Consider the following 12,192-nt stretch of genomic DNA (forward strand, 5'->3'; position numbering starts at 1 on the left):
CCAAAGGTTTCCGAAAATAAATTGCGATGTCAAGTGGCCATGTTGTCATCATTTATAAAAGTTATAATTTAAAACATAAAACAAACGTTGCATAAGAATGAAAATGAATAAAAAATTTGAAAACTGAAAAATAAGTGAAAAGTTTGGTGGTGAGTATAATTACAACAAATTTTGTGAATTAACATTAAATTTTGTTCCGAAAAATTCGTATTAAAATGGAGCCAATATCAAAATAAATACGTTAAACTTTCAAACATATCAATTATTAATCCAGTTTTTTTTTTAAAGGTAATTTTATCAAGTTTCAGAACTGTTAAACTTACACACTTGTTTATGACCCTGTTATTTTCATTCAAAATTTGGCCAAACTGAAAAGGTATTCATCCACTTGGTTATGACCCTATTATTTTCATTCAAAATTTGGCCAAACTGAAAAGGTATTCATCCACTTGGTTATGACCCTGTTATTTTCATTCAAAATTTGGCCAAACTGAAAAGGTACTCATCCACTTGGTTATGACCCTGTTATTTTCATTCAAAATTTGGCCAAATTGTGACCACTCCTTAATATCACCAACAGACCCTCTTCAAACACATCGTGTTTTTTCCAGTATTCTTTATTTTCTGTACCAAACGAAATAAGTTATTTAATTTTACCTCGACTGGTGTAACAATATGTCTGGTACTTAATATTAGCTGATTAAAATCTGTAACTTTCTTAGGAAATTGTTGTTTTCAAATACCTATGGATTCAATCTGTGTTGAAGCTTTATTTTAATTCACATATTAGGTACTGTTACTGTTATTATTGTACCAATATCATTCTTATACTGGTACTATTAACAGTATTAACTGGTATTAAAAGTACGAACTGCTATACTAGGTACCTTGGAAGCTATAACCCTGAATAATTCGTATTAATCGTAAAACTACAGATATTTGTTCAGAAACGTTTATAGATTTAGAGCATTACAAACCTTTTAACTTCGACGGATCTACACGACTATCACGTTGTTATCACAAGCACCACTGTAAGATGAAGGCAGGGGCGTAGATCCTGGGGGGGGGATACATCCCGCCTTCATTTTAGGTTGGGGGTATGGTGCATACAATCATCCCCCCCTACAGTTTGGTCTGTTGAAATGTTTTATTGCATCACAGGCCTACAAATTGTGTGTTTGTTCTTATGATTCTCGTGTTCTTACCAATCGAATTACATAATTAGGCCTAGATGTAGGCTTTTTCAGTAGCCGAAATGTACATATTTAATATAGGAGTGCTTCTAAGCTTTTCGATCTACGCGATAGTTCTTAAGTATCAGTCAGTAGGCCTAAGTATACATGCAAGTATCGTGGCAACAAGATTACTCTGTGACTGCATGTTTACAGCTTTCAGATTCACGTAATCAGAGATTATCAATTTGCAAATTGAACAGTCTACATAAGTGGTTGCAAAATTCCCCCCCCCATCGGGTGTAAAAACTCTACGCCCCTGATCATGAAGGACATACAAATTTTATTTTTCTAAGTTGTTTTTTTCTCGATGTTCAGGTTTGTTAATTCCAAGAGAACATACATGGATCTTACTTCTGCTAAGTATCCGTTGGTTAATATAGTTTTACAAACATGATTATATTTACCTTAACATTATCAAATATGCAATAGACTTATCAGTGCAAGTTCAGTTTACATTTGAAAACGTAAAGTTCATATTAAATACGAGGGCGTTAGAAATATGCTTCATAAAAAAGCGTTTATTCCAGGCCCATATTCACCTAAGATTTTTGCATTAGGTATTTTTACATTTCGTCTGTATTCCAAATAGTAAAGAACACATAAATGGCTATGTTACATTATAGTAGATCGTTTCAAAAACATCTATACAGATGAAAGAAATCTGAATTTATGTCGTATGGAGAGAAACGAAAGCAAAAAACGACAGTTGTGACTGTGTACTTCTTTTGCGTCTTGACATAAATACAATAAACATAAACCGTTTGTTTTATCTTTTTTGTTGAGCTATAAAACGTGTATTCAATTAGATCCCAAAGCAATAAAAACTAAAGAAAAACCTAACTGTAACTACACTGAGGAGTTACTGTCCTTCGAAGACAATTTCATGTTGTCAGCAACGACAAAACTTGTGAAAACAGTTTTCTGGGAAACCAAATAGAATTCGATACTTCGAGACCTAAGGTGGGGAATATTGTTTGTTCAGTTGACAGAAAATACAGGGTCAGCTACTATCTTCAGGCTAATTCACGCTTCTGTTTGATTGCTGTAATAACCTGAAGTTCCTGTTGAAGTAACGCATTGATCTTTATTTATCAAAAAAATAGGTACACGTCAAGATAAGCTGTTCTCCTAGCGGATAAAACCGCCAATGAAACGTATAGAAGTGGCTATTTATTTGGCACGCAATACGAATTTGCCTAAAAAAATATTGTACTTTGATGTTGTTGTCTTGAATTAAGCGCAAAGCTACACAATGGGCTATATGTGCTCTGCCCACCACGAGTGAGTGAAGAATTTTCGAGTATAAAAATCAACAATATATGTGTGTACGTAAACATTAGCGTATCGTATGTATTGTTTTGTGGTATTGAATTTCTAGAAACTCCCCTCACGCCTATAAATGTAATTATCAAGACGCGCCCAAAGACAGTATGTGTTACTGGTTTGTGATGTCAAGAAAACCCACTTGTAGAGAACAATATATATGTAAAAACGGCTCGTTTGGGTTGAGAAAAGTTTTGCGTAGAGGAGCGAACAACGTCAGGTTCACAAAGAAAGGACAAGGTTAGTGACCGGAAGCTGACCACATGTTTGAAAGGGGTTGTGTAACTGAGTGTCGGAATGTAGAGGGCGTGCTTAGATGTTTGAATACAAACTTTTATATTATTTATTTTATTATTATTATTTTATTATTTTTAATATAGGTATAAAGGTATTCCTTTGTATTGGTTTATTTTGGGCTTGAGTTGTATAAGTAAGGCTTCTTTAATTTTGCGTTTGTTTATGTTTGTTTCTTTACTTAGGCCCGGCATGGCCAAGCGTGTTAAGGCGTGCGACTCGTAAACTGAGGGTCGCGGGTTCGCATCCCGGTCGCGCCAAACATGCTCGCCCTTTTCAGCCGTGGGGGCGTTATAATGTGACGGTCAATCCCACTTTTCATTGGTAAAAGAATAGCCCAAGAGTTGGCGGTGGGTGGTGATGACTAGCTGCCTTCCCTCTAGTCTTACACTGCTAAATTAGGGACGGCTAGCACAGATAGCCCTCGAGTAGCTTTGTGCGAAATTCCAAAGACAAACAAACAAACTTGTTTCTTTATTTAGTATTTGAGTGTTTTCTATGATTATGTTGTGTTTATTTGATTTGCAGTGTTCGAAAACGTGTGAAGGTGACTTTTTATGTTATTTGAATCTGGTTTCCATTTTTCTACTTGTTTCTCCAATATAGAAATCGTGGCAGTTATCACATTGTATTTTATAAATAATGTTGGTGTGGTGTTTGTTAGTGTAGTTTTTACGTAGTATAGACCTCAGTTTTGTGCCTGGTTTTTGAATGAATTTAGTATTAACTGGAATGTCATATTTTGTTACTAGTTTTTGCCAAATGTTGGTTATTTGTCTGCTGATGTCGGGAATGTATGGTATGCAACAGTATATGGTTTCGTGATTTTTCGATTCGTGTATACCTTTATACTTGTATTAAAAATAATATAATAAATAATAATAATAAAATAAATAATATAAAATTATATATTCAAACATCTAACACGCCCTCTACATTCCGACACTCAGTTACACAACCCCTTTCAAACATGTGGTCAGCTTCCAGTCACTTACCTCTTCCTTTCTTTGTGAACCTGACGATGACCGAAGAAGGTCGAAACGTTGTTCGCTCCTCTACGTAAAAAATTTTCTCAACACAAACGATCCGTTTTTACATATATATGTATTACTGGTTTACTATTAACTGGTACATTATAAATCTCGGAAGCTGTAACTCCAATTAACGCTTATTAGTCGAGATATTCGGATATTTGTCCAGGAGCGTTTATAGATTTCGAACATTACAAACCGTTTAACTTCAGCGGTGAAAAACTCGACGTGTGATCAACGAATAATAAAGAACTAGCTATCTTCCTGTTGAGTGAATTATACCTCCATCAACTCGAAATAAGCTCACTCATTATGAGCACTCATTAAGATAAAGGAAGTTCCAGACAATATAAAAGATTCAATATTGTCTGTAAGTTTCTAAAACTTTCGTCCGTAGATCATTATCCGTAACATCCGTTATTGTAAATTGTATTATTGTCTGTATATTAAAATATAATTGTATTAAAAAAAGAAAATATAATAAATTATTCAGGGTACATATCGGCATTTATTTAACTTTTAGATTTAAACTATCAATTAATTCAGTTTCAGACTATTTGAGATTGCAATACATAACAATTGAAACAATTTCTTATAAGATTAAATCTATACGTATTAAAAACATCACACTTTTTCACTTAATGAGTTGATGTTGTTTTAATGAATTTCGAAAATTTGAAGAAAAGGATAATTGGTGAATAGTGACTGGAATACTTCCTAACACGAAAAAACTGAGATCTAAGGCTATACACATATTAGTTACAATGCAATAACGTGGTCTAATCTGAAAGAAGCTTATATAAAATAGAATAGTAACTGGATAAACGTAAAACAGAATTTACCAACTTTGTTACATACATGCTGAGTCATATTATTCATGATACACTACATATACACAGATTTATATACCTTACTAGAATTATACTTTATTTAAATCCCAACTGAAATAACCAGTAAATAAAACTATCTAAACAAAAATTGATTTTAACGAAAGCAAAATCGTTTTGCCATACATTTTTATGGCTTTACGTAAAGTAGCAAACACTGACATTTTATATACATTATGGAAAAAATAAACGTCATTTGTGCAACATATGCTACATACAACTGCTGCTTCAGGACATCGCTTTATATTATTGGTTCCATGCTAACGTCACGTGAGCCTTCACTAGAAGATTAAATCTACTCTCGTCCACAACATTATTTTAAGTACAAAGCACGCGTTGACGAAACTTAGCTTATTCTAAAAACATTATTAAACATTATTATTTGGATGCACTTTTAAAATTCAATTTATATTCAAATGATTCCACATAATGCGTAGAGATAAAAATTTAACATATAAGAGATATCAGACAACTGATAAACTTGAACGAAGTTAAACTACCTATACACTAGTGACATCTCACAACATCTGATCTATTAATGGATTAATTGGAATGCACCATATACAATTAACAAGGGACCGGGTTCAACTAATAATGTTCCACGTGACCCACGCCATTATTACTTACTACAAACAACATAAAACTATTCGCACGAAAATCTTTATGTATCGAGAAGTTCATTTTAACCTATTTTTTTAACAGTTCAAGCTGAACGACCACACTTTGTCGCCAGCGACAGTTATAAATATGGTACTCAGTTTTGTCACTCAAGCTCTGAGAAGATGCTTCTGAGACTAGTGAATAAATAAGGACAGCCTATTATATTTCAGGAAAATAGCTTAAGACAAAAACAGCAACACGCACACATAACTTAGAATAACTGCACCGTGTGCTATAGTCGGTTTTTTTCCAATACATGCACAATTTTAGTCACCAACACGTGTTTTCAAGTGTTAATTTTTATCCATCCACACGATATATTGACTGTAACATTCAAATAACTGTTTCAAAACCATGAAGTTTCGGATCGACTGATCGTTTCGGCTCTCGCTGGGCGGAGTCACTGGGTCCAATTATCAAACTATACAGATGGTCAATAGTGTCCGTAGATACACTGAAGCTTCTCAGGTTAGTCAGCCTTCTAGAACTGAAATGAAGCAAAATTAATTTTGTAACTACACTTAATTTGTAAGAAACGTGTAAAAGGCCATTAATTTGCCAGTAACTGATTTGCTCCCTAATATCAATTGATTTCTTAGTATAATAAATCGTAACGTCTTAGAAACGTTTGTATGTAATTAATTACAGAAAACTGAATCTGGGAGAATGTAATTTATAAAACAAGTGTCAGCTATTTAGATGACAATGAACAGTTTCTGACAGTGACAGAAGGATTTTTTAAATGTCAAATAAATCTGATGCACTAATAATTTATTGACTGTCTCATTACCTCTCTCGGTCACGTGAACTTTCATCTGTTGCATAACTTTCCTCTCCACTCTGGTAGCTAGGCGGAAGTGACATGTACTCGTGGCTAGGCGGAAGTGATGTACCTCCGTGGCTGCTGTTGATCTCTTCCTTAAATCTGAGTAAAATTTTCCTTGCTTCGTGACTTACACTGGTAAGACGTATACATTCGTCAATGTCTTGAAGGGCGGATTCCGTTTGGCTGAAATTGAAAGACGATGAGAAAGAATCTGATTTTTACAAATGTCCATTCTTGAAAATAATCATTTGATCGACTTCATTACTAAAGCTTCAATGGCATCCCAGTAATTGCCAAGGAGTTTAAACCTAAGTCAAATTTGTGATTGACTTAAGGTGTCCGTATAACAGGCGGTGTGTAGTTTGTAAAGCTGTATATATAGTACAGTACTGTATCAGGACAAGGGAATATTTTATCATTCTTTCCTTTCATGGGCCTAATTCTTCCGTATCATTACAGACTGTAACTTTCAACACTATGGTAACGCTTCACTGATCCATGTTGACAACTGAATGAACCAGAGTGAGAGTACTTATTATTATTTATAATTACCAAAGATGCCAACCATTACGATTTAAGCGTAATCATTACGATTTTGGTGTATACATTACGACTATACGCTCATACAGACAAATATTACGACTTGTTGCAACTCCCAAATTATTATATATTATATAGGTCTATACAGTAAAGTGTTAAACTGTACCCCAGGGATTGAAAGGGGTGAAAAGAAAATTTCTAGTGAGAAACAAATAAATTTTGATAATAAATAAAAGACATAGTCCAAATGGCTACTTTCTGATATATTGATAGATATCTACTATTTTCTGGACAAAAGCGCTAGCAGAAAACGACATTTCAAAGAGTTTTAGGACTGTATGACAAAGAAACAAGAAAAATTCTACAACTTGTTAACACAAGATGGCTATCACTTGGGGTGTGCTTCGACAGAATATTGGACATGTGGAAGTCATTGAAGAAGTATTTTTACTGTGAAAAGGAGAAACTAGATTCAAAAGGATCTAAACGTGCAGCTCAGTCAGGCAGCAAGACTTTAACAGTCAGGATATCCTCTCAGCCACACAGGGACACAGTAAAGACACCCTCTCAGCCACACAGGGACACAGTCAAGACACCCTCTCAGCCACACAGGGACACAGTAAAGACACCCTCTCAGCCACACAGAGACACAGTCATGACACCCTCTCAGCCACACAGGGACACAGTCAAGACACCCTCTCAGCCACACAGGGACACAGTTAAGACATCCTCTCAGCTACACAGGGACACAAGACAAGAGTTTCCAAAAGCAGACAAAGAAACATTTGATATAACTCAATATATGTTTAGGTAGTCTGACCTTGAACTAAAGAAGAGACAATCAATGAGAAAAGAGAAGAAAACCAAAGCTAGCAAGGAAGTAACCAAGAAAAGTTATGTGCAGAGCAAGTTAGATAAGTTAACAGTTTTCTTGGACAACAAAATGAACTTGTTATTTTGTCTTTTTCTTCAGTCTCCAATTCCTCTATTTGAGCAAGCCAATTTGATATTGCAAAGAGAAGAACCTTGCATACACATTATGCATAGAACTCTGATTACACAAGTTAAAATATACTTGTCAGATACATCAAGCCAGTGAAGGTAACATCACTGAACTTGAGTACAACAATGAATCCTTACACAAATCTGATGAGGCAGTTTCTATTGGAAATGCTGCCAAGGAATACATTGTTAAAGGACCCGGACCTGATCAGCTTCTACACCAGTGTCAAGAAATACTATATTGCAGCTACAAATTACATGATCAAGCATTTCCCTCTAAATAATGAACTTCTGATTCACGTAGAGGTTGCTGATCCAAGTCAGCAAAGATGTCTCTTCTCTACGCTTCTTCACAGACAGGTATCCTGTCCTTGTCAATACACATGAGCACGACACTACTGACAAGTTGGAAGGTCAATATTTGAACTATCAAATTGATACTTTCTCAGAAACTGTCCTTCAGTTGAATGTTGACAAGCTTTGGGTTCAGCTGTCTACAGTTAAGGATGGAAATGGTAATCAGAAGTATGACATTCTGTGTAGGGTTATGCTTGGAATTCTTACAATCTTCCATTCTAATGCTGACAGTGAAAGGATATTTAGTTTAGTGACTAAAAACAAAAGCAAGATCAGATCAAACTTGAGCACCTCAGTTTTGAGCAGTATTATAACACACAAGATGTGTATGCAGTCAAATGGACAATGTTGTTATAACTCCCAACCATCCAGATACATTCTCATGTAAGCAAAGGCTGCAACAGCTGCAAAACTATTACAATAAGTGTCATAAACATGATATAAACTAGTCCTTACACAAAGGCTTTTTCTGCTTACTGTTTGTGCATGTTCAATGTTGTTTTACCGGTATGTTTGTTACTCTGAACTAAATAAAAGGCATAATTTCAAAAAAAAAATTTTAAAATTTATTTATTAAATACACAAAACACAGTCATAAATGAGCAATCTATAGCAGTAATAAATAACAACAGTTATAATAATAATATAATAATAAACAGCTTAGAGACATTGGTCAGGCCTAGAAGCCGCAAATGATAAAGGGCTCTGTCTACAATCATTACGCTCAGTCATTTGAAATAGTTGGCATCTCTGAATTACAATATTCTTGTACTAAGGGCATGTTATAATGGTTCTGGTTGAATAATCACACTGATCAAGTTTAGTGTCTGAAATAACTGTTATAGTACCCCATGTAGTGTCTTAACTATAGAGAAATAAGTAAGAGAAAAGCTAGCATATTCAGTCAATACTAGAAGAAATCAATGTAATAGTACTCCATAAATAAACTTGATAAAAACAGTGTTTAACTCCATATATTACGTTCTGTTGTCATACCACCATCCTACATAGAAAATTGCTAGTAGAGAAGAGAACTAGCATAAAACATTTATGTAATGTTGGTTGGACCCTCAGACAAACTGCTGCAGAAATTTATATGCAAAAACGGCTCGTTTGGGTTGAGAAAATATTTTACATAGAAGAGCGAACAACGTTTCGACCTTCTTCGGTCATCATCAGGTTCACAAAGGTTCACTTTGTCGAAACGTTGTTTGCTCTTCTATGTAAAATATTTTCTCAACCCAAACGAGCCGTTTTTGCATATAAATTTCTCAACAAGTGGGTTTCTCGACATCACTGAAACTGCTGCAGACCTGAAATGCTCCCCAAACACTGTCAAGTACACCATAGATCGTGAGACCTAAACAGGTAAATTTGAAAATAAGAAAGTAAGAGACAGAACACCTAAACTCAGTGATACTGATGTTAAGTATCTTTGTTTATGTAGCCTCCAGAACAGAAGGAAGACTACTACTGATTTCAAACATGAAATAAACAACCACGTACCAAATGATAGAAAAGTGTCCATATCTACAGTATCTAGAAGACTCGTGATAGTGAAATATTTGATCATGTAGCAACTTTAAAAAAACAACTTTACTTTGATTTTCAAATATTGTCAAGAAATTGAAACTTCCTAAAAAGTACAAAAACTGGACTGTTGATAATTGGAAAAGGATGTTATGGATGAACGAGTCCGCGTTTGAAATATTTGGTTCATAGTGTAGGTTGTACATCCAGCGGAAGAATGGTGAAATATACTTACCTCAATTTATAGCACCTACCATAAAGCACGAGGGAGCCAGTGTGATGGTTTGGGGGTGTTTTTTAGTTTGTTGTTTCAGAGACATCAGGTAATATTCACAAAATAGATGGAACAATGGAATAGCGCAAGTACCATCATATATTGGTCCGTTATGGTATACACCCAGTGGTTTGTGTATTATTGGTACATGATTCTATAACAACAACAAAATGAAAATAACGACCCCAAACACTCATCCAATCTATATAGAAATTACATAACTAAGAAAGATGCTGTTGGAATTATTAAATGGTGCAATGGGCCACACAGAGTCCCAGTATTAACCCAATCAAGTAGATATGGGATTTGACTGATCAAACATTTGACAAGTCAAATTTACTTACAAAGAACACTTTGATTAAATATGTTGTAACAATGCCTGAAAGACTTTCTGCAGTTATTAAAGTAAAAATGGAAGACAATATTAACTGTTTCTATCTCAGAATGGTTGGTATGGGTATTAACACTTTTACTAATATAGCAGAGAAGAACGTTTCGAAGTTCTTAAACCAACCTGAAAATGACCTAAGAAAGTCGAAACATTGTTCTCTGCTTTATTAGTAAAAGTTTTAATACCCATACCAGCCGTTTCGAGATACCTTTTTACTTCAAGTGGGTTTCTCGTCATAACCTGTTAACTGAACTCAAGCACGTCCACACAGTTTCTGTTCTTCTAAATATGAAGATTGATATGTTTGATGTTTCACCTGTGATTTACCTTACATTGTTTCACCTGTGATTTACCTTACATTGTCTCACCTGTGATTTACCTTACATTGTTTCACCTGTGATTTACCTTACATTGTCTCACCTGTGATTTACCTTACATTGTTTCACCTGTGATTTACCTTACACAGTTGTCTCACCTGTGATTTACCTTACACTGTTGTTTCACCTGTGATTTACCTTACACTGTTGTCTCACCTGTGATTTACCTTACACAGTTGTCTCACCTGTGATTTACCTTACACTGTTGTCTCACCTGTGATTTACCTTACACAGTTGTCTCACCTGTGATTTACCTTACACTGTTCTTTGAAAATAGGTCTGAAATCTAATTTTTAACCTTTTCCTAACACTATATATATAAGGATAAAAACGCACTAAATTTGGAGGTAAAAAAACTCATTTTATCTCGATTTCTTTAGCGTGTAAATATATTTACTTGTTTTACCGGTCGTACAATTCAAAGCAATCCACTTTTGAATAGATAAATGAAAAACGAACACACTTTGTGCTTCTCACAGAGATATATAACACTTGACTTCTGGGAGACAGAAGTTGAATATGGGCGTTCCCTAAAACGTTTAATTAAATTGTTTTTAGTTGTTGTTTTTTGAAACTGGAGAAACTTGACAAACTAATTTGAATACAAAAACATTTTATCAGCAACTTATGTATTTTTTTATCAGCAACTTATGTATTTCCCTCATAATTCACGTTGTATTTTTCTAGCGATACTATTAAATGTTGTTTAGTGTGTGCATACATTCCAAAAGCAATTAGTCCATAGTGAAATGGGAAATTGAATAAATTAATACCGATATTTACTGAAAATCAACGGGACACACCCAATACAAACACGCTCTATAATTCTGCAGAGAATCAGGAAATGGAACTCTGGATAAGAGGAGGTTATAACAGCAGGTTTTATGTAACTTATAAATATATGAAAAAAGGTTCATGCAGTTGACCTATCTCTTTGACAGAGATCTAATTAGTAGTTGGCGTCAGTTTCTCTAATTCCACTTCAAACACACACAAACACACGCGCAAAAGCATGAGAACAGTTAATAGCAATACCTAATTTTAACTGTTACTGTAACTTCGAAGAATAAAACACAGAGCCTTTTGCAATGCAGGGTCAGAATGCATGGTCTTCAGATAGAGCATGACCGAACGTAGTGACATGGACTGTAACGTCTTGGGGAGTCTCTTAAAATAGTTTTAATACAACATATTCAACCTTGTATGGCCATGTCACTTATTTTACCGATGAAAGTGTGAAAATAAGCTACCAAGAACGAATCTTAGCTGGGTCAGGTCTGTATTATTTCTTTCTTGTTTTTACTGTGTACGTAACAAGTAAGAAAAAAAAAGAGTGAACCTTCTTAGAAATCCCAAGAGCAGAAATTAATAAAACCTGTGAATTTTAAAAAGATTTTGGTCGAACTAACCACGTGATAACATTAACGTACTAAGAAGAACTGACGAGCTATTTTAGTTGTATTAG

At 34.6% G+C, this 12,192-nt stretch overlaps 1 protein-coding gene across 10 annotated transcripts in view; it reads right to left on the reverse strand.

Annotated features, from left to right (window-relative positions):
- Nucleotides 1-4,375: 4,375 nt before the first annotated feature.
- LOC143224815 (protein TANC2-like) overlaps nucleotides 4,376-12,192 on the reverse strand; it is a 150,477-nt gene continuing 142,660 nt past the window's right edge. For 9 of the 10 annotated variants that reach the window (XM_076453146.1, XM_076453145.1, XM_076453144.1 and 6 more), the window contains 2 exons: nucleotides 6,221-6,439; nucleotides 4,376-5,917 (listed from right to left, as the gene is read on the reverse strand). In XM_076453146.1, coding sequence (XP_076309261.1) covers nucleotides 5,764-5,917; nucleotides 6,221-6,439 — 373 coding nt within the window. In that variant the 3' untranslated portion in view covers nucleotides 4,376-5,763. Of the gene's footprint in view, nucleotides 5,918-6,220; nucleotides 6,440-12,192 lie in introns of those variants that run through there. The other variant, XM_076453152.1, reaches the window with a different exon arrangement.

This window comes from Tachypleus tridentatus, chromosome 9 (assembly GCF_004210375.1).
Source record: "Tachypleus tridentatus isolate NWPU-2018 chromosome 9, ASM421037v1, whole genome shotgun sequence".
Classification (NCBI taxonomy): domain Eukaryota; kingdom Metazoa; phylum Arthropoda; class Merostomata; order Xiphosura; family Limulidae; genus Tachypleus; species Tachypleus tridentatus.